Consider the following 23,444-nt stretch of genomic DNA (forward strand, 5'->3'; position numbering starts at 1 on the left):
GTGCAGGGAAGGGTTGTATACACATGGGCTACAGGTCATATATACACTGTGCATATATATATATATACAGTATATATATATATTTTACATTCTATATATATTGTACAGAACATTAACCTTCTACCTAAAAAGAGTTTTGTGACTTCACCTATGACCTCAGCTCTGAAATTTTGAACTCCAGGGCAAATCTAGGACTGAAAGGAGGGCTTGAGTCAAACTTTCATGGGGACAGAAGGCAGGGTCCTCCCACTGTGGTGAGTGATGGAGCCCATTCCAGATGTGTCCCACCAACCTGGGACTTTCAGATGTGTTTAAACCAAAGACCTGCCCTCAGAGTTGGGCCCATGGGACTGGGGCCCATCACAGATGTTAGGTCCACAGAGCTGTTTGTCCAAACCTCTAGGCCCCTCGTAGACAGGTGCCCACATATCAGGGCCATTCCAGACGGGGGCCACAGAGTTCGGCCTGTCTTCCGATGTTTGTGCATATAGCTGGGGATGGCTTTGGCGGGGATCAACGTCATGCTGAGTGATGAAGCAGCAGCTGCAACGCCCCCCACCCTTCAGCACCCCCTGGAAAAGCAGGCAGGGAGGGGGCTTCCATTGTTCTTGGTGATGTGTGCCTGGCAGAGAGGGGCCAACTCTGAACCCATCAGGCCCTCCTCCCAGCCTGGGCCAGGACCCCGTCTTTCTGTTTCTGGGGCACGGGGGGAGCCAGATGTGTGCTTCCATCTGAGGCAGAGTCTTGGCTGGAAGGTGGGGGCGGCCCTCCTATCCCTCAGAGGCTCAGAGTCTGGCTAGTCAGCCAAGGGGGCGTCTCCACTCTGGAGAGACATTTGCCGAGTGAAGCCCCCAGAACAAAACTCTCAGGGGGTTTTCTTCTCTGTCCAGAGCAGAATGACCCGCAACAGGTCAAGGGGAGAGGGATCAGGTGGGCTCACTGGGCCCCCACGGCTTTTGTGGGGTTTGGGGGGTGTCTTCTCACTGTCACCCCTCAATTTGGACATTTTGAGCCAGTAGACAGCAGGCGCTGGCATTTGGGAGTGAGGTGGGGGTGTTCTTCATGGCCAGCACGTGGGATCATACAAGAACATGTGGCACCTGCTTGGGCAGGGCTCAAACCCACTTTCCTACTTCCCATTACTCCTTGGGGCCTGCACCTGTGCACCTCACACTTGCACACCCACCCGCTCAGCTCTGCTCCACAGCCACGTGCAGGGTGGGCCTATCTTTAATAACACACGAACTGCCTCGCTGGGAGTGCTCCCTTCCTCCCCACTCACCTCACAGATGTAGTGTCCCCTTCAGGCCCTTGGCAGAGACACAGATCACATCTGGGCAGAAGCGGTCTCCACTGCACCTCAAACTCAGACATAGGACATCAGCAAGAGGCTGAACCTCATTGAGGCTCAGATGAGTGGTGGACATCCAGCCAGTGAGCCACCCCCAACTTCTGCTGAGGGCATTCGGAGACTTGTGTGGGACTTCCCAGTTGAATTGTGCCTCTTTTTATCTACTGTTTTTCACTCTGTTTATGAAAAGTCTTCCTGCCCCATCCACTTCTTTCCCTTTCTCCATCACAATCCATGTATGTGCATAGCCTCAGAAGGACATGGTACACTCACAGTGTCACGCACACAAGCACGCACATGGCGACATGTGAGCGTGGGGAGACGTGTGCTATCAAACTATACTGGACAGAGAAAGATGGCGGTTAATGACTGTGTTTGCTGATAGCAACTTGGCAAATATCTTCATCAGAATCCTGTTACCTGGGCATTGCAAAAAAAAAAAAAAAGTTTTCCCTTCAAACAGGACACGTCATGTACAGCAAAGGTGCCAGCAGCTCCTGAAGCATTTTGCCCTGACCTGGCCAGTCTCCTGGTGTGTATGCCCAAGCAACCTTGGTGAATTTCTGACGAATGTTCCCCATGATGGAGGGGCACACAGACCCTGGTGCCCCTGATTGTCTGACTCTGCTCCCCCTGCAAGCTGGAACACACGTGTGCACACACACACAAGCTCCAGCTCCACATGGCTTCATGTCTACATCATGCATTGACCCGTGTTCCATGACTGTCTGGTCCTGGCCTTCCCCTGCTCTCCACTGTGCACACACATACCAGCACACAAGGCCACACACACAGACCCTTCGGTGACATGGCTTCTCCTTTTACGTGTATTAGGATAGCTGCAGGTTTTAGCATGTCTTCCATCCCCTGCACACACACGTGTACACGCATGCGTGCATAGGCATACTCACCAAAGCCCCATTATGACATGGCTTCTCCTGTTTTTACATATGTGGGGCTCTGCCGCTCTTCCAGATGTTCCCCCTTGTCCCTAGTTCACTCACATCCATACTCAAGTGCACGTCAGATCCAAAAGGGTCTTCCTATTATTGCATGCTCTGAACTGTTTCACGTTGAAGTCTGACCTTCATCCCAGCACCCAAAGATCACACATACTAAGGCAAAGACACACCACTGACACCCTGAAGCTTGACTCAGCATGGCTTTTCCTGTCATTGTGTGTGAGGGGCCACAATGGACATAGCCAGTGTGAGCTACCTTGACTCTGGGAACCAGCTGGTTTGTCCTGCAGCTCACAGTCTGGAGGAGGGACAGTATTTATCACATGAGCCCACTGTGGTCTCCTGCTTTGCTAGATATTACCCATCCCCCAGCTGAGAAGGCCCTTGGTATCTAAAGTAGCTTTTCCTCTGTCCAGTCAGCAAAAGAACAGAAGTGGGAGGGGAGTGGCTGGTGTCTCCCACTCCCCTGCTCAGACACTGCCCTCTGTCCCTGGCCTCGGCAAGCCTGCTGGCCCTGCTGTATTCTCTTTTTAAGGACACTTTGTTCCTAACCCTTCATGTCTCATTCTTTTCCAAGAATCTTAACATCACACACATCTAGAGCATCTGTCACAGTAAGCTAGAACCCCCAGATCATCTGGTCCACCCCCCTGCCTTGTCCCCCACCTGCTGTTACTTCTCTGGTGTCTTCCCCAAGCCACACAAGGTCACAGGTGTTCTGGACTAGAGAGCAGGGGCCAGGATGGCCTGTGTCTCTGTGTGGTGTCTTTGGTTAATTCTCCAGGAAACAGCCTCTCCCTCTCCACCCTGGGGGCCTCTATACTATCCCATTCCTGAAAACCTTCTTTTTCTGGAGAGCATCTTAAGGTTTGGACAGTCCAAGAGGCCAGGAGTTCTTTGGGTCCTCTCTGGCTTTCCTCCCACCCCAAAGTTGGCCTGTGCACTGGGACACTGACCCCTCTTTATAAGAGGAGGGGTGACTTGACTTTCACTTCATCTCAGCTACTCTTCTCCTTCCAAGAAGACAGAGGGAGGTGAAGGTCAACTAGCCAGGAATGGGGAGTTGCTGATGAGTAAATGGCAAGGAGCTCAGGTTGCCAAATGCCAACAGGGTTTAGAAAACAGCTTGCTAACCAGCAAAGTAAGAGCCAATTGGCTCCAGGGGCGGTGAGATTTCCATGGAATCCGCTGTTCCTCTGCTGTACATCCTTTGTGAGAGATTTAGGGAGGCTTCTTTCCTCTGGCCATGAAAGGGGAGAAGAATTTTCTGTGATTATTCCCCCACTGGTATTCCTAGAGACCTTCTAGGGAGTGGGAGCCATTGGGACATTGTCCGTAAGTCCAAAATGGTGGCCTCTGTTTGTGCGTTTTCTTGTCTCTCATACCCCAAACTCCTCTTTTCCCCATGTGGCTCTCTGTCTTCAGCTTTGCCAAGATCGGGACTGCCACGAGTGGTGCCAAGTCCAGGAGACCAGGACTGTGTGAACAGCCCCTGAGGGATGACATCTCCCTTCTGCCCAGGTATCTGGATGGCCGTCCCTCATCACTAGCTCCTGTTGGTCACCAGGAGCTACAATTTCCTTAAGGCGCCGAAGGCTTATTTCTCTGGCCGTGTGGGAGGCCTGGGCTTTGGGGAAGGAATGGCAATATATGAGCTGTTTTCCCACCTTCTGTGGCCTCTGCAGGGCCATGGCAGAAACATCTGACTCAAGAGGAGAGTTAAAGGGCAGGTGAGTTTGGCCTGAGAGAGGCATGTGCTTCCTTTGGCCTTGGCTATCTCGGCTGGCAGCTTTAGAAACCCACAGAAGAAACAAGAAGAGAATGAAGCCCAAGCAGCCGGCCTGAGGCCTGCTGGTGTCCTGGTACATAAGGGCAGAGGACTCCTGGCCCAACAGGTAGGCACAGCTCTGGTCTCCAAGCCCAGTGTGGGGACAGGAACATTCCTTCCATCTCCTTTGCTTTCCTCTGCCCAGCCCCCAGGCCTGTGGTCCCCACCTCAGCTGTGCCTAGGGGAACACAGGGGCTAACGATGTGCTGCAGGCCATGCTGTCCTTGCCTGGAAGGCGGCGGTCATTGAATGTGTGCATGTTGATGACGGCGTCAGTCTTGACCATCATGGGAGGCTGCGGCTTGTGCTTGAGCCGACGCTGGCAGGTGAGGGAGAAACGGAGCTCATCGGCCACGGTGCTGCAGAAGGAACGCTGCAGGGGTGGGGTGGAGGTTGGGGGGAGGTATGGGGAGGACAGGGGCGCATGGGTGAGGCCTGGTTCTGCAACTCTGGCCAACTCCTCCCCTCCCTCCCAGAGCTTCAGCTAAGGCTGCCTGTCTTTCTCACACCTTTACCCACCTACTCCTCTGGCCCCTCTAAAAAGCTTGGAAAGCAATCTTACAAAGCCCCACATTCTTGTTTGGAGACAGGCAAATAGGTCAGGAATTGTCATCTGAAGCCCATTTTGCAGATGAACAAACTGAGGCTCTAACTGGCATGCGCATTAAAGTTTAGGAGCTCGGGTTTACCTGCCTGATTTTTCTCCACTAGACTCTGAGAGCAGGAACGAGCCAGTTTCATCCCATGAGCCAAAACTCTGGTGCTAGGCCTGTCTTAGTCAGGGCTCAGGAAACATCCACCCAGTAGCCCTTCCCATGGGAAGGCTTCCAGCTAAGGAAAAGAATCACTGTCCTCCCACTCGGGGAAGTCCAGCATATGTTTCTCATGGTGGACAACCGGGAGGCAGGTTCTTGTAGGGCTGTTGGGTGGCAGTGGTCTCCTTCTGGCCTGGGTCCCTGCAGGTAGCCAAGAGGGATGGCAAGAGGACATCTTGCCCCCCTGTGTTGCCCACAGGCATCTGATAGTGGTGGCTTCTACCAGACCAACTGCCAGGTTTATATGGAAGGCAGAGGGTGCTATCAATGCCTCAATTTACCCAATGAGGCCAGGGCATTAGCACCAGGACTGCCTGTGTGCAGGCCATGGGGTACAGAGGAATAGGCACCTGGCTTTGAATTCTGGCTCTTTCTCTTTCCAACTGTGACCTCTCCAGGGCTCCCTGTCCTCACCTTTCCAGTCCACAAATACCTAATGAGACCCTACTGTGTGCCGGGCACTGTTCTAGGTGCAAGGAATGTAGCAGTGTAGAAGGCAGCTAGGGTCCCCGCCCTCAGGGAGCTTGTGGGCTAATGGTGGGATGGATAGAGATAATAAACCTGTGAACAGAAATAATTCAGGAAGTGATAGTTGCTATTAAGAGAATAAAGCAGTGATAGGGGATAAAGAGGTGCTGGAAAGGGGGGTGGGTAAGGAAGGCTACTTGAGAGGGTGACATTTGGGCTGAAACCTGAATGACCACAGGGTGCCAAGAACACAGCCCTCTGGGGGAGGGGCATCCCCGAGCAGCAGGTGCAGACTGTGCTATGCCGGTGATGGGGGACAAGGAGGCCAGTGCTGTGGGGCAGAGGTTGGGGGAGGGCGGTAAGAGAGGGTGGAGAACGGCAGAGAACTGGGTGAGGACTGGATCCCATGGGCTTTTTGGTGGAATGTGGGAGCTCAATCCGATTGAATTCCTAAAGACTTTGGTTCCTGTTCTTTGCTGACACGTCAGGTTTTTTTTTACCCCTTGTCTATTGTTAACTCCTTGGACCTTTAGGTCTCTCTCCATTTTTTCCTGTTATAATGAACACTTTGAGAAACTTCTGTGTAAATAAAACTGCACACTTCTTTCACTACTTCCACAAGATGCATTTTAAAAGCAGAAGCTGACTGGTTGAAATGTATGGATACGTGGGAAGACTCTGACTGTACTGTGAAGTTACCTTCCAGAAAGTGCCTGTGCAAACTCCCCCTAGCAATATGGAAGGTATCCATTCCTCAGACCCTGCTGACTCTAAAACTGAGGATAACCTTTCTACCTTTGTAGACTTAGGCTTGCTGGGGACAGAGGACTCTGTCTCATTTCTGGTGGACACACAAGCCATTTGTTTATAATGTTCCCTCTACGTAGCCTCTAACTTCGGTCTCCTTCCACACCAGACCTGGACCCCTTTGAACTTCTCTGTGAGAGGTGCATCCTCCTAGCCCAGCAGCACTCAACACAGGTGCACATTTAAATCACCCTGTAGGCTTTCTTAAAATGGCAATGCCAGGTTCCACCATAGACCAATTAAAACAGTCTCTGGGAATGAAGCCAGGGCATTAGCACTTAAAAACTTTCTCCCTGTGATTCTAATTTGCTCCTGGGACCCAGAACCACTGCCCAACCATGCTTGAATTAATCAGACGGCTGGAGCCTAGTTCTACCATCTGTACGCTGAGGCCAACCCTCTTTAACGCTTCTTTTTTAAACTTTTGATTATGGAAATTTCCCAATATATGCAAAAGTGGAACAGTATAATGAACCCCTATGCAACCATCACCCACCTTCAACAATTACCCTGGAGAGTTTTACACAGGAAAAGAATATGGTTTGTATTAAGCTTTTTTTTTTTTTTTTTTGAGACAGCATCTCACTCTGTCACTCTGGGTGGAGTGCTGTGGCCTCATAGCTCAAAGCAACCTCAAACTCTTGGGCTCAAGAGATCCTCTTGCCTCAGCCTCCCGAGTAGCTGGGACTATAGGCAACTGCCACAACACCAGGCTAGTTTTTCTGTTTGTAGTAGAGGTGGGGGTCTCACTCTTGTTTAGGCTGGTCTTGAACTCTTGAGCTCAAGCAATCCACACACCTTGGCCTCCAGGAAAGGTAGAATTACAGGTGTGAGCCACCCATGCCCAGACTGGATTAAGTTTTAAACAGGGCACTGGCTGCTGTGTGAATTGTGGATGGCAGTGGGGAAGGGTAGAGGCTGCAGGGCCAGTTTGGAGGCTGTGGCATAATCCAGGTGTGTGGGGGAGGTGGGGGCCTGGCCTGGGGGAGCAACAGCAATGGGGAAACATGCCCATCAGGAGGGGCTGGAGCGGCAGCACTTGCCGGTGGGTGGACTGTATGCAGGGTGGGCTGTTACCAGGGGTGCCTGGGGCAAATCCCTTCCTCTGCCTCCTTCCCGTGCAGGCCCTGGCTCCGGGGCTTACCTGCTCTCTCTCTGCTGTTTTGCGGAGCTTGTACACAAACTCGCCCATGGCCACCAGCACAGACAGGACCAGCCCAGCAGCCAGGACAATGAAGATGCCCCCAATCTTCTGGATCCCCAGGGCGCTGGCCTCTTTGTTCTCCTCCTCGGGACACCCACTGCCCCGCCACCACTTCTCTTTCATGATGTGCAGCTTGTCCTCCTCCTGGAGCTGCAGGATGGCGATGGTGATCTTGTCCCGATATGGGGAGCCTGAGCAGGGAGAGGGGGACCCTGCCTGTCAGCAGTGTCTGGCCATCCTGTTTGTCCCTCCAGCACCGTGGTCAGTGCCAGTACCATCACTAGCCTCTCAGTCAGTTCTTAAAAGGGGGGCCCTATCACTGTTAGGCCCCCCTTAAATCTATATAAGGTATCTGAGAGGCATGGAGGTGTCCTGATTTGGGCACAGGGGTCATGCCCATTGGGTATCGTCCCCAGAGGCCCCTGCCTGGGAGGAATCAGCACAGGTGGTGAGAGGTAGCTGCTGGGAACTGACTCCCTCCTGTGTCTGTCCCAGCTCTTATTGCTAAGATCAGAGCCACCCTTGCAGGGCATGTGTGTGGCTCCAGCCCTCTGATTCTGGGGTCAGGAATTGTCACCCTTCTTCGTTCAGCTGAATGTGCTGGGAGAGGAAACATGAGTGGATGGGGACATGCCGGGGTGGTGCTGCTCACACCCCGGCATGTCCCCACCTGCAGCCCCTCACTCACCCATGGGTGTGCCGATGCCGTAGCCCTTGGAGTCAATGAGGCCGCCGATTTGGGTGAGGTTACAATTCCTCTGGGTGACGTACTCGATGGTCGTGGACTCCATGAGCAGCGCGTAGTCAGCGGTCAGCGTCCTCTGGATGCCCTCCTCGTTGTTCTTCACCAGCGCCGAGGGCTTGCTGCTCATGAAGGCCCACATCTTCTCGAAGGTGGAGATCTTGGATTTCTGGGCCGGGAGAGAAGGGGTGATGCACACACAGTTACTGCGCACACCAGGGCCTGAGCACTGCACATCCCTGCCTGAAAGGCTAGGGTCACTGAACTCTGTCTCGGTCTTCAGAGTAAGGAAGTGCCACCCATTGCACAGATGTGGAAACTGAGGCCCTGGGAGCAGAGGTCCCAAAAAACACAGCTGGTGAGTGAGAAAGCTGATGTAGGCTCAGGCCCTCTTCCTGGAGCCCCTGGGTTCTTTGCCAGGGCACAAGTGGTCTTCACGCTGAATTTTTAAAAATTAATTTTCTTTCCCTAATATTTATTAAACAATTAGCATATTATAGGCCTTATTCTAAGTGCTTTACCTACATGAATTCATTGATTCTTTACAGTAATTGCAGGAGGCAGGTACTCCCAAGAGGGCTATTTTCCAAATGGGGAAATCAAGGCATGGCTAAGTACTTGCCTGAGGCTACCCAGATACTAAGTGGCAGAGCCAAGCTTTTCACACCCAGGCCACCTGGCTCCGGAGTCCATGCCCCTAATCTCCTTCTGCCTGGGGAAGGAGAGATGGATGATGACGCAGGTAAAGCTGGGTGGGTCCTGGGCCCCCTACCTCTGCTTCAACCAAAGCAGGCCTCTTTTATGTGCCGGGTTTCAGGGGAAGACTGTGTCTGAAGCTTGGGTTCCTGTCTGTTCCACTTCATCACAGTGAGAGCGGGGTATGGATTGCAAAGAAAAGTGAGGGTGCTCAGATCAGGTGGTCTGCAAGTCCCTCTGGCTGCTCTAGGGATCAGGGTCATAGGGCTGGGACGCTGTTCTGTGAGCACAGCCAGCATCCCCAAGACCAGGTCTGGTTGCTGTGCCCATCCCGGGGAGACTCAAAGAGGTCCCTGGGGTCAGGAGAGAGGGGGGCCACCGCTGAGTGTCCTTTGTTGCTTGGGGAGACTGGATAGATCAGGAGCATGGCATTGAGACGATTTCTTGGGAATGTAGTGCCTGCCAGCTGCCTGCTCCCAGCAGGGATCAGCCCTGCCCCAGTTGGCCCAAGGAAGCAGGTGGCTCTGCAGGCCCCACTGTACCTGGCTGCTTCCAAGTCTGGCTGTGCCTGTCTGTAATGTCAGCCTGTCTGATTGGCACCCGGCCCAGCTCCGATGTGCATGATGACATGGATGCACCCGAGCAGACTGGCGAGGACTGGGGGATGGGCAGGGGATGGGGAAGAAGCCGTGCCTGCCAGGAGTGGGTATGTGGCCTGGGAGGAAGTGTATTTTCTACTCTTCAGGTGCTTCCTGAGTCTGGCAAAGGCAGTCTCCCAAAAAACTGGCTCCTGGAGATCCAAGCACACCCTTGGGAGGAGGCAACAGGGACAGGAGGGAGCCCCTTGGGATTCCCTCTGAGCATGGAATCAGTTGAGTGCCAATGATGCCTCCTGTGGGCCCAGAGCCTGGGAGCACCTTCACAGGTGAGCAGCCTCTCCCCACCCACAAAGTTAGCTGCCCCGAAGCCAAAAGCAGGAAGGGTTTAGAGGCCTGAAGCTCTCGTTGGGCTGCTCCTGGCCCCCGTCCTCAGCCTGCTCTGCATTCAGTCACTCCTGTTTATCAGCTACTCCCAGGTTGGCATGACCATCTCCCCTCTGCAACTCTGGCCTCCAGGCCTTTGCACTCTCTGCCTTCCCAGCTCCCCAGCCCTCCTTACCCCTCAGCACTTGCCCTTAAAAATATTCTTGACATCCAGCTCTTCCACCCCCCTCACATTGTTTCTTATTTTATAGCTTATTTCTGATATGCAGATTCTCCCACTTCTCAATTCTTTTGCTCCCTCTGTTCCTTTCTCACTGCAACGCTGCCCCACCCACTGATTCTCCTGTGGTGGAAAGCCACAGTGGCTTCCAGGGATGCTCAGTCTCCTGGTGTTCACACCTTTGTGTAATTCCCTCCCCTCGAGTGTGGACTGGACCTAGAGACTTGCTTTTAACTGCCCCCCCAAAGTGGTGGGATGTCATGTCTGAGAGGAGGTTACAAGAGATAGTGACTCTCTCTGGCTCTTCTCACTCTGATGGAAGAAGCCACTGTCATGTGGTCAGTTGTCCTGTGAAATGTCCACAGGGCCAGGAGCAGAGGGCAGCCTCTGGCCAGCAGTCAGTAAAGAACTGAAACTCCAAGTCCAACAACCTTGAAGGGGCTGAGCCCTGGCAATGACAGTGGGAGTGACCTTGGAAGGCACGCCTGGAAGTGACAGCAGCATCGGCTAACACCTTGGCTGTAGCCGTGGGAGAGACCGTGAGTTGGAGGACTTGACTAAGCTGCCCAGACAGCTGACCCACAGACTTTGAGATAACAACTGTTACTGTTTTAGGAAACAGTTGTGGGTGATCTGTTATGCAGCAACAGTGAACTTATACACCCCCTTACTCACATAGGCTGCACTGAATTCCAGCTATTCCTGTAATCAAATTATCCAAGTCCAACCATCCCTGCTTTGCCCCTCCCCAGATACTCCATCATCGTGCTCATTGGGAGGTAAATACTGTTCTCCCTGCAGTGACTCCAGCTCCTTTCCATCCCTGTGTTTTTTGCTTTCCAAATTCTCCCAAATTCTCCCCCACAGGGGGGAACCAAGGGTAGATGAGGCAATTAGGGCTCCCCTTACATCTCCTAATGCGTCCAGCCATTAATTCACCCATCCATCATCTATAACCACCCCCCCCCATCCATACACTCATTTATCTGACATGCTGTGGCCCACATACCATCTACACACTAGTTCATTCCATTAACTATGCCAACTGTCCACTTAGTTACTTATTTATCCATCCATCCATCTGTTTACCCAGCCATCCATCCATTCATCCTGTTACTCATCCACCCATCACCCAACCATCCACCCCTCTCTCCTCCTCACCCTGTTTACGTACCCATTCTCCCATGCAACCAGTCATCCATAGAGTCCTGGCAAATGTAGCTTGACATGAACCACTCATAGCCTTCCCCCCACTTTCTTCCTCAGAATGGGATGAGAACTTCTCATCTTTCTCCAAACTTGTCTTTGCATCCTCCCCCACCCCAACACCTCATTCTTCCAATATACAGGCCTGCCTGACACCAAAACATATGTTCTCACCAGTAATACACCAGAGATGGAGACAGAAATTTCAGTTGGGAGCCGGAGAGTGTTGAGACAGATGGGCTTTGCGGAAGGACAGAAAAGCCACTAGTGTGTAAAGGAACTGAATGAAGAAGATGGGAAAGGACACGAGAGGGCAAGGCCAGTTACGAATATTGTAGTGATACTGATTTCAGAAAGGTCCACCTTTCTGGCTCCAGTGCCAGCAAAGTTATGGCTTCTGTCACCCGTTGGCCAATGGGTCTACAATCAGCCTTCCTGGAATGGTCACCTGCTGCTCTTGGCCTATTTCTTGGGGTTCCCATTCTCAACTACCTCTGTTCATGGTCTCTGCTTCTCCTTAAGTTCTATCCTTGTGTCCATAAGTGACTGTGTGACTGTGGGGCACAACCCTGAAAAGTCTACCTCCGGCACATCCGAGGCAGGCAGAGCTAAGGCCAGGGCCCATCTGGAATCTCAGGGCCCTCTCCTATCCTTGGTCACCACCAGCCTGAGTTGCCATCATGGTCTGAGCTATAGTCATCATCCCAGGAAATAGAGTCTCAAACACCTACAGCTCCTGTGCTATCCTGCCTATCCCAGCCCTGCTGGGATTCTTAGTAAGGATTGCTTCAGGGCCAGTCACCCAAATCAATTAATGGAATTGTCTGCAGCCGCCAGTACAGGGGGTGATGTGCCAGGATGGAGATGCCTTTTTTATCAGGAAAACTGGCAAGAAAGTAAGTTTCAGGCTCACGACTTTCAATTCCAACCTCCTCAAAGAAGTAAATTGATTTTCTCCAACTGAAGATACTTAATCTTCAGAATTTAACATTTCTGTACAAGAGACTGTATATAGGTCTATGTATGCATACATAAATACATATTTCAATTCCAAAGGGAGCTGAAGCCCAAGCAGTGTGTGCAGAGAGGCTGTGGTAACAAGACTCCATGCAAAGCTTTGAGTATTTTCCACACTGGAAAGGAGACCTTTTCCCAAATTAATTGGCTTTCTTATCCTTGGTGTAAAGTCTTTGGTCTTACTGGATCTGTGGATTTAAGCAGTTAATCATTTCCTTTGGGTTGTTTCTGTGGGGACCAGGAGGCCTCCTGGAGTCCATTGCCTCTGCCCACTGTTACAGCCTCCCCTACCAGGGACAGACTAGTTGGTGCTCCTCCCCAAAGCAGCCCTTGATCCTTGCACATGGCCAGAGGTTGCTTGCCAGGGTTGGGGGGCAGCAGGATAGGGGTGTAGGTAGCTCTATTGCTCAGATTCCAGTGTCACAGCAGTCTGGCCTCTAATGCCAGCTCCTTCTGTAACCACAGACAAGTGACACAGACAAGCCTCACTTTCCACATCTGTGAAATGGGGGTTACAAGAGTGCCTACTATATAAGGTTATCGTGAGCATTCAGTGAGAAAAAAGCATGTGACATGCTTAACACAAATCCCTAAGGCTGCATAAGGCTCAGTTTGCTCATCTAGAAATTGGGGGTAAAGTCTCTGTAGTGCTATGGAATTTAAATGACACCATACTCAGTGGCAGAAAACTCCAGTGCTGACAGGGGCCAGGCAGAAATAACTAAAGATGACTGCGCAGGATTATGCCAACTGGCGACCAAGGTTGCCTCTCAGCTCCTGACAATTGCTAATTGTTTTTTAAAGAATATACATATATAAATAAGCAATGTGTGGCCCCTCAAATCATATCTATGGGCTGGAGAGGCCCATCACCCATTTGCAACAATGAGCTATAAAAATAGTTGACATTTGTTTCATGCCTGCTCTGTGCCAGGTACTATTTTAAGCTACACACACGAATTGCCCTGTTTAATCACCTCCATAACTCTAGGAGGTGGGTGTTATTACTATACCCATTTCATAGATGAGAAAACTAAGGCACAGAAAGGCCTTCAGTAGCTCTGAAGTTTTTAATAGCTTCCCTGTCATCACTGGCCCTCTCCTGTCCCTCTCCCTGCCCCTTTGCCTGAACTCTCTGGCTTTTTCACATTCTGAGGACCTCAGGGCTTCTCCTGAAGAGCTTAGCTCTGGCCAGAGGCAGGTGGCCACCTAAAGAGAGGAGGCATCCATGTCTTCATGAAGCCCAGCAGGTCTAATCCAGAGGGACCTGGATGAAGGGAGAATCTCCAGGTGCCCATTGGCTAGTCCTTTCCCGTGTCCTCTGATTAAGTAATCTGCCAAAACAACCTGCTTTTCCATCTGCTGGGCCAGCCAACTGGAGGGGTGTGCAGAGGAGAAAGTGCTTTGATGTGCCTGGCCCTGGGCTGACCACCGTACATCCAGGAGCCCCCCTGAATCCTCTCGTGCATTCTGCAGGGTGGGGATCAGTGTCCATGTCACTCAGAGAAGTGCAGTGACTTGCCCAAGGTCACCAGCAGAGCCATCATCCAAGCCTCAAATCCTGGTCTGACTTTAAAACTGATGTAACTTGACTGCGCCAGGCCACGCTGCACTGGATTCTGTCCATTCCTTGCACCCTGGTCCTCCCACCTGCTTCTGCGCGTGGGCAGGGATGGGGCTGTGTGTAAGAGGCCAGAAGATGGGTGAGGAGAAACTGGAAGTTGAGTTTAGGGGGCGTCATTCTGAGCCTTCTGCCTCACGGAAGAGTTTGCTCCACAGCTGGGAGGCAGGGGAGGATGCTCGATGGCCTCTCCAGGTGCTTCCAGATCAGATGCTAGGACAGAGGCTGTGCAAGGGGGATGGCTTGACAATGCCCAGGGGCCTGGGGAGCCTGGAATCCTCAGCCCCCAGCACCCACTCCCTCCTGCCTGTGATGGGCTCCCCACTCCCCCCACACTGAAAAGGGCTAAGCGGTTGGAGAAGCTGTCTTCCAACATCCTCCCCCTTCAAAGCGGCCCGGCCCTCCCCGAAAAGAACACGCTTTCCCAGTGTTCTCCTTTACATTTTGCCTACATATTTTTACAGCCAAACAGTGCTTTCAAAGGCCTTCTTTTTCATCTCCTAATTAATTTTTATCTTCTAAGACGGAGGGAGGACAACATAGGCAATGCTGTTTGTGATGTCTGTTGCTCCCTGACAACTCTTCAAATGAAATTTCCTGTGGAATGACGGGGCTGCCTCCAGCCACACATCTCTCAGGCTGCAGGGTGGGGGCCAGGGATCTGGAGTTCCCAGATAGCCCAGTGTCCTGGTGCCTGCTGTTGTTGTGTTTGGATAACACAACAAGTGGGTTCGCTCCCTCGCATTCAACTCTTGGCCAAGGAGCTTTTTAAGACTGCGTGCAGCCTAACCATGAACCATAGACGTGCAATCCACCTGTCCAGCCTGCTGGGACCTTCAAGGGATGGCATCTGGTGGGTTCCTGTCCTCAACATCTGCGTTTGTACCACATGGCTCCTGCCGTCTTTTAAGTCCATTCGTTCATTCAATAGCAGCATCCACTCAGTATGTGTTCATTCGTTCATTCAATAGCAGCATCCACTCAGTATGTGTTATCTGGGCAACTCTGATGTGCCAGGACTGCGCTGGGATGGGCATATGGTCAGTTGACTATAGCTTCACTCTTCCCCAGATGACTGTGGTTGGATCCTTAGAGAAGTAACATGGACAGAGTGACCACAAGCGCAGGCACTACAGTGAGACTGCTTGGGTTCAAATCCCAGCTCTGCATTCTACTAGTTGTGTGATGTTAGACAAGTCAGTTAACCTCTCTGAGCCTTACTTTTATGATGTGTAGAATGGGGATGTTAATAATAATCTACTTTCTTGGGATGTAATGAGGATAACATGAATGAATATAAGTAAAGTGCTTGGAACCATGCCTAGCACACAGTAAATGCCCAATAAGTGTCACTGTTAATGTTGACTTTGCCAATGTCCCCCAGACATCTGTTGGCTACTCCTGGAGCTGGCCTCCATTCAACCCTAGCACCAGCCTTGCCATGTACTCTCATGGGCTGAGGAGAGGACCACCCCTCCAAGAGAAGGCCGTAGAGTGGATGTGGGAGAGGGCACTGTGCGCAGACAAAGTATCTGACCTCGTACCTGTTTCCACCATTGATCTATTGTGTTACTGTGGGCAAATCACCCGCTCGTCTGGGCCTCTGTGTCTCCAGGTTAAACTCAGGTCTCCTTCCAGCTCTAACTTTTAAATGTTTTGTGATAATGAGGAAGGTAGCACCTGGCTCCGGGGTGCAGGTATGACTAGTAAATTGAGCTACAGAGGGCGAGGGGGGTGGGGAGGAAAGGGAGGAAGGCAGTCTGTCTGGGGCCTGGAGGGGGTGCCTTGCTTTTAGTTCATTGTTTACAAGGGGATTCATGGAGCCACACCAGGCTCCTCTCTGCCTTCATCGGGGCCCTGCTGCTGCTGCCCATGAAAGAGAGTCTGAGCAAGGAGCTGCATCTGGGTGATGGCAGGAGACAACGTGGCCAGACATAAAGAGAAATGGCTTGACCACCAGGAGAATGAGAGAGTGGGGCTGGTTCTGCAGGGGGCTTCAGAGTCACTCTTTCTGGCCCATGAGGCCCAGAATCCCAGCTGGGTGGCAGCATCTGTGTCCCTCCTCTGCCCTCCTCGTTGCACTGTTTGCAGGGAAGGTGGGTGAGGGCGGAGTAGACTGCAGGAGGTGGGGTTGATGCTAAGGACAGCGGCTCGGCAGGGAGTTGGGACTAGGCTCTTGGAAGCCAATCTGAGCATCTTAGCATGGAAGGAGGCAAGGGCATCCAATCAGCGGCAATGAGCCTGCACTGGGCTTATTTATGCTGTTTCCCTTTGATCGGGAGCCCTGCTTAGAGACGGGCTCATGGGTTATGCATGAGAGATGCTCTGGCACAGTCAAAGGGCTGGGCCGCAGCCTGGGGATAGGCACAAGCAGGCAGGCACGCACACACACACGGAGGGTAGTACATACACAGGCAGACACACGTGCGTGCATCAGCTATTACACACACACACACACACACACGCCCCTCCCACCTCCCATTTATCTAGGCACATCAGAAGGGACATTCAAACAGACAAACATGCATATATTGTCTGCACACTCTTATACACATTCATAGGCCAATATCTACACTCCCAGATCACAGAGATGCATCACACATGCTCACTAGGACACATGTCTGTGCAATCATGTCCAAGCACAAATGCACACATGCACCCACACAGTAGACTCTTGTGCATAGGCACACGTATGTGCATGTGTACACAAATGAATATTTCCACCTATTATTTTTAGATAGTCTCACTCTGTCACCCTGGGTAGAGTGCCCTGGTGTCACAGCTCACAACAACCTCAAACTCTTGGGCTCAAGAGATCCTCCTGCCTCAGCCTCCCAAGTAGCCTAGCTAGTTTTTCTATTTTTAGTAGCCTGGCTCTTGTTTTTCTATTTTAGTAGAGATGGGGTCTTGCTCTTGCTCAGGCAATCCTCCGGCCTCAGCCTCCCAGAGTGCTAGGATTACAGGTATGAGTCACCGTGCTGGTATCACGTTTCCACTTATTATGTACTGGGTGCACACAGCCATGCATGTGTACATGTGCCCACATATTGCCCACACTCCATGGCTCTCCTAACATGCCTTTGACTATACTCTTATCCTTCCTTCCCTCTAAATACACAGGAGTGACCTCTCAGGCTGTCTGCAGCTTCCCACGGGAGCAGCAACATCAGGGGAGAAGCTCTTTTCCTCTCTTTTCTCTTCCCTAAGTAGCTGCTTCCAACCTCAAGGAAGGACAAAGGGGAGGCTGGGTGGGGGAGTTGGAGCATGCTGGGGGCTATAGCACTCAGGAGGTAGAAGGCTTCCCCCCAACTTCTTCCTTTTCCCCTCACTCAGGCCCACTGGAAGTTCCATCTAGCACCCAGAGGTTTAGCCTAGGAGGAGGTGAGGGCTGGAGGTTGGGGACCAGGACCCAGAGGAAAAGTAAATACCCTAGGCCTCCAGGCTGATTGAGAGAAGTTGATTAATGAAAAATAAATGAATGATTAGACCTGCAGCTGCAGAGTTCCCCAGTCCTGAGCATTTCTGGGAAATGTAGAGCAGTGATTCTCCAAGTGTGGTCTCTAGCCCAGCAGCATCAGCACGTCCTGGGGACTGTTTAGAAGTGCATGCTCTCCATCCCATCGAAGACCTACTGAGTCAGAAACTCTGAGGGTGGGGCCCACAAGCTGTGCTTTAACACATCCTCCAGGGCGTCTGACTATACACTCCAGTTTAAGAGCCATTGGTCTAGAACATGGGCTTTGGAGGAAGGCAGAGTTGGGTCAATATCTGGTTTCTCCAGGTGCGAGTCCTTGGACAGGCCACTTAGCTGCTCTGAGCCTCAGTTTCCACAGGTATGAAATAGAAACAATTATAGCACCAGCCTCACTGCTTTTGTCATGAAGGTTCAATGAAGTCAAGCATTTAGCACAGCCTCTGGCCACCTGAGGGCTCTCAGTGGTGGTGATTATGCTTATAATTTTAATTTCTGCAAGAACATTTACAGCTATTGGTTCCCAGTGTCAGTGAGAGTCTCCTAAATCCTCAGCTACTCTGGTAGAAGGTGAAAAACGTCAGGGAACTGAGCCCACACTTTCCAAAGCAGGAGGAGCAACGAAGTCATAGCTGATACCCGTTAGAGCAGTAACTTGAGCAGGGACAGTGACTTTAGCTGAAGTCGAGAGTGTAACATGTAAGTAACGTTCACAAACACTTGTGCAAGTTTTAAGCCTCCTGCCTTCCTTTGAGGATGTGCCCCCTGCTGCCGTCTCAGTGGTGGAGAGCCCACCCCACCCCAGGCCAGCCTTGCAGAGGGACGGCACTGAGACCCAAAGCCAAGGGCAGGGAGTCTACTGGCCCCAGCACCTGTCTGTGTGTCTGGGCCACTCTTCTCCTTCCCCCTCTCTCCACCCATCTTCCTCTGTGTGTTTAAGGAGTCACAACACATTCACACTGCTTGTCTCGGGTAGGGAAATTTCTAGGGTTTGTGCTGACATCAACCCATAGCACCACACTTCTCTAAAGTCAACTGGGCTAAACAGAGTAGGGCTGTGCCCTAGGGGTTTCTGGTGCACTGGCTCTGTGTGGTTAGAGAAAGATAAAGGCGCCCTTTTCTCTTCTGTTCAGTAAAGGTTCTGGGGAGGGTCAGCTGATGGTGCTTTGATAGGAGGGAGAGGGCCTCACCTTGAAGAAGGTCATGGTGGCCCCGTCCTTGACAGCCCCATACTCGATTTTGGTCTGCTTGGCCAGGTCATCAGCAGAGTCAATGGGTGATTCCATGCGCTCCACGGTCAGAAAGGCAGCCAGGTTGGCCGTGTAAGAGGAGATGATGATGAGCGTGAAGAACCACCAGATGCCACCAATGATACGCGTGGACAGAGCTTTGGGCATCAGTTCAGATCCTGGGTGAAGGGAGGAGACAGGCGTTCCCTTACAATGTCCAGACCAGGCTGCTTGAGTGCCCTGGGTAATGGACTCTGCTGACACTCTATGGAAAGCGGATTCCCTTTTCCTAGACCAGCGGTTCTCAGAAGTGTGGTTCCTGGGCTAGCAGCATCACCCGTTAGAAATGCAAATTTTGGGGCCCCACCTACTGAATCAGTAATTTTAGAGGGTGGGACCCAGCAATCTGTGCTTAGAATAATCCTTCCAAGTGGTTCTGATGTGGGTTGAAATTTACAAATCATTGCTTAGACTAACATAGACATTCACAATGTTTCACCAGCTCATCAGAATCTCAGATGCCTAATTATGGACCACATGTATGGACTGAGGTTAGGAACACCTGGGCACCATAGCCCTTGGGTTCTTGAGTGAATCCTGCTCCCATCCCTCCATGTGCTCTTTCAGCGGTTCTCACCTATGGGTCGCGACCCACAGGAACTGTATTAAAGGGCCGTGGCATTAGGAAGGTTGAGAACCACTGTGCTAGACACGTCCCTCTCCAGAACTCTGCAAAATGTGGAGAATTGTCCTTCTTCTGTCCCAGCCTCACGTAAATACTGTGATGCTACAACGATATATTAATAATGTAAGGAGAGATTGCTTTGGAAATAGAAGTGGTATACAAATTCAAGATTGCTATGTAGTGCTTTGCAAGAGGAGAAAAATCAACATTTTTTGAAGCTCTTTACTGAAACATATCACTCTTCCTCCCCGACCTTGGGTGTGGAGTACCATTTAGATGAAACCTTCTAACTGAAGTAATTAACTAGGTAGCTTTCAAGAGATTTAAATAGCAAGTGACTGCTGAACTTTCCAGAATATTTGGACCTGCAATTTGAAAAGCACCTGCTTTGATATGGATGTTTTTTTTCCCCCCTCAAAGAAATCACTCAAGGGAGAGTTTTTCAAATACATAGCTATTTTTCTCCTTCCTAATCAAAACCACATGGAGAATACATCAGGGGCCAGCGCTTTGAATAACAGCAGGAGGGGGAAGAGGAGAAGCGATTACTGCATTGAGGAGCTTCCAGGTCTCTCCCAACTGTCACTGAACAAAGATGATGGACAAAAAAGCAAGGCGAGGCTTCAGGACACTCATTACTAGTGGGGACAGATTGCGGCACTTCTGAGCTGCTGGAGACACTGAGTCTGTTTGCCCCTCCACCCCACCCCCGCAACCAGCCTCTCTCCCACTGGTTGCTCCAAGCTGGGGTTCAGGCTGTCCCCCAAAAGGAGAGTGGCTGGACCCCCATCCAGGCCTGAGTTCCTACCCTTTCTCTGCCATGGCTGAGACGTTTCTCACATGTGGGGCCAATTTGCTTTTTCCTTTCATCTGTCACCCCAGTGCCCAACACAGGGCTTGGCACGTAGTGGGCACTCAGGACACACAGGGACAATCTCATTCATTCATCCATTCATTTGGCATTTGCTGATGGATGTCTATTGAGGACCAGAGTTCATGCTGGGCCTTGGGGTTAGACGCAGATGAATGAGGGTCGAGGAAATTTTCTCCCCTCAGTGGGACTCTCACACGGGCAGAGACTTCAAATGCTCCTGTTCCCTGAGGTAAGTGGCCGTGGACGTGAGACTCCACAAACCAATGAACATGGAGTTCCAGCAGGCTCGGAGGGCGGTGTCCTCCCTGGGGGTCTTTTCCTGGCTGGCCGCCCCCCTTCGCTGTGCTCGCCTCTCACACCGTGTAGTTAGAGCAGGCCCTCTGCTTTCTGGGATACTTGAGTAGCTGCTGATGTTTCCAAAGGGTGGGCTATTTGTGCGGGACCAGGTGTAGCAGGTTGGCCCTCCTTAGAGAATCATGTCCTACGTAACTCACTTCTGATGCACTCAGGCTGAAGTTCTCCTCTCAGCCACAGCCTCTCCAGTGCAGGCATCCCACAGCCAGGCGGCTCACCCAGTCCTATGCTCCTTCCTGAAGTCCTCTTAGTCCATCTCCGCCCTCCACCCCCAGGACCACCACCACGTTCAGGTCTCATCATTTCTTCCCTGCACTGGCCCCCATCCAGTCTCCCTGCTTCTAGAATTCCCCAAGCCACAGCCCAACTTTGCTCAGCTGAACTCCATGGTGGTGAGGCCACCAGCAGGATGCTCTGTGTCCACCTCAGCTGGGGCAGGAGGGGCTGGGGATGCGCCCTGCATGCCAGGAGCAGGGTGGCTTGTCTGCTTCAGGCTCTGACCCTGAGCTGGCTCTGGCTGGAGGAGTGGTGGAGGGTGGAGATTCAGGGCACCTGGGTGTCTCCAACCTCTGACAGCCTAGCAGGGTCTGAGGCTGCCCTTGGAGGGAGAATTGATGTGACTTGAATCCACAGAGGCTGACGACCCTTTGGAGAGAGAAGACCCCAGGAGGGGGATCCCCAAGAGAGGGCACATACCTTGTTGCATCAGGGACCCCATTCCGAACCAGAAGCTGTTAAGCAGAGTGAAGTTATTTTCCACCACCTCGGAGCCGGGGTTGCAGGGATGAGCGTCATACCACTCGTAAGGGCTGAACCTGCCGCAGGAAGAGAGGGGCAGTGAGGCTGAGCTGTGGGACACCGAAGAAAGGGGCTTCCATGTCGCAGCAGGCAGAGTTGTAGTGAACACGGCTGTGCCAGCCACTCCAGCACTGCTAGCCTCATCATTCTGCAGGGAGGCAGGGAATGGGAAATCAGGGTCATTTTTCTTCTTGTTCTTTATTGTTAGTACCCTTTTCTGGTTATAAAAGTAATTCAGCAGCATCTCTTAAAATTAAAAGTACATGTGGCCTTCAACCTACCAATTCTGCAACTCATTATCCATCCTAGAAAAAGATGATTAAACACTCGTACGTGAGCAGGAAGAGGCGAGTACAGGGTGTTTATCAAAGCATTGTTTGTGTAATAATAGCAAACAACCTAAGTGTCTTTCAATAGAGGAATAATTAAATAAATTCTGCCACGACTGTACTTTGAAATATTATGTGGCTGTTAAAAGAGAACTTCTAGACAGACTTACAGGAAAAGATTTTCAACACATATTGTTTGGTTAAAAAAAAAAAAGCAATCAACAATAAGAACAATATCAGCACATTTATATAAACAGATTCCTGAAGACATAACTATACAGTTCTTTATGTGTATTTCTATGCAAATGCATTCTAAACGGTCTGGCAGGATCCCTAAATAAAAAATATCAGTGTTTACCTCTGGGGAAGGGACTCAGAGTAGCAGAAGAGACTTCAGGAAGGCTTGCTGTTTTATATGTATTATATGAATTTTTAAAAACGAGAACATGCTTTAAAATTTTTTTTATAATAAAAAACACCTTAAAACGAAAAAAAAAAGCAAGAAAAATGCTTTATAAAATATTCAAGCAGTAGGGAGGAATACAGTTTGAAAGTACAAGTACTCCGGCATCCTACCCCCTGGGGAGAACTATGTGGCGTATAATTCTTCAGATTTTTGTCTTTGAATATACAAATACACACTATGTATATGACAGGAAAAAAATTGTTCTTTAAAGCCCCCTCCTGCCTTGTAAAGGAGGAGGAGTCCTGATTACGAGGGGAATCTTTGTTTACTGTGTGGGTTTTACCCAGGGGAGGATATGTAAGCTTGAAGAAGCTGGAGAGGTTGACACACCCTGGAGGAATGGGAGTTGGGGGGCAAGTGTGTGTCCTAGGATGATGAGAAGAGGGACCTGGAGAGAGAGACAAACTCAGTGGAATTTTGTTTCATTTTTTATTATTTTTATTTTTATTTTTGAGACAGAGTCTCACTCTGTCACCCTGAGTAGAGTGTTGTAGCTCTCAGCAACCTCAAACTCTTAGGTTTGAGCAATCCTCTTGCCTCAGTCTCCTGAGTAGCTGGGACTACAGGCACCTGCCATAATACCTGGCTAATTTTTGTACTTTTAGTAGAAATGGCACCTCGTTCATGCTCAGGCTGGTCTTGAACTTGTGAGCTCAGGTGATCCACCCACCTCGGCCTCCCAGAGTGCTAGGATTATAGCCATGAGCTACCATGCCTTGTTTCATTTTTTAAAGTGTGATGTCTTTTACATGCGATGTGGTGACATCTGTCCCTTTTCCATCTCCTCTCTCAAAGCTTTAACACATTACACTGACCACCAGTACTCGTGGTGAGAATTTTGTTTTCATGAAGCAACAAGATCCCTCAGATAGGAAATTCTAAAGTGAGGCTTCAAACCAAGACGGGGATTTTCAAAGGAAATGACCATGACCTGCTTAGAGGTTCTAAAATCCACAAGGAAGTGATATAGGATCAAAGGAGTGAGATGAGAGGCTGTCGTGGGAAGGGCTCTTAGAGAAAGCCTTTGGGGAGCAGGGTGTCCAGAGCCTGCCCTCCCCCTGCCTGTTTGCGGGGAAGGGGAAGTCACAGGGTGCTGGTGGCTCAGGGTGCTGCCCTATAACTGAACAGATGCTCTCAGGGACAGCAAAGCTTGGGCTGCCACGTGCTCTGCGGGGGTTGGGGGGCACAAGAGTCCTTACTGCATGGCAGTGGCCCCTGCGCCCAGAGCCCACCAGGTCAGAGGATGCAGGGTCCACAGTGTTCCCTTGGACCAGATGGGCATGTGCAGAAGAGACATCCAGCCCAGCCGACCCTCAC

At 51.1% G+C, this 23,444-nt stretch overlaps 1 protein-coding gene across 1 annotated transcript in view; it reads right to left on the minus strand.

Moving 5' to 3' along the window:
* Positions 1-1,408: 1,408 nt before the first annotated feature.
* Positions 1,409-23,444, minus strand: part of GRIK3 (glutamate ionotropic receptor kainate type subunit 3) — a 230,470-nt gene continuing 208,434 nt past the window's right edge. Inside the window, exons 12-16 of the mRNA XM_053577119.1 lie at positions 21,231-21,349; positions 18,583-18,800; positions 8,124-8,346; positions 7,376-7,626; positions 1,409-4,514 (exon numbers count right to left, since the gene is read on the minus strand). Of these exons, the coding sequence (XP_053433094.1) occupies positions 4,320-4,514; positions 7,376-7,626; positions 8,124-8,346; positions 18,583-18,800; positions 21,231-21,349 (1,006 nt within the window). The 3' untranslated portion in view covers positions 1,409-4,319. The remainder of the gene's footprint in view (positions 4,515-7,375; positions 7,627-8,123; positions 8,347-18,582; positions 18,801-21,230; positions 21,350-23,444) is intronic.

Source organism: Nycticebus coucang, chromosome 22 (genome assembly GCF_027406575.1).
Source record: "Nycticebus coucang isolate mNycCou1 chromosome 22, mNycCou1.pri, whole genome shotgun sequence".
NCBI classification, from domain to species: Eukaryota; Metazoa; Chordata; class Mammalia; order Primates; family Lorisidae; genus Nycticebus; species Nycticebus coucang.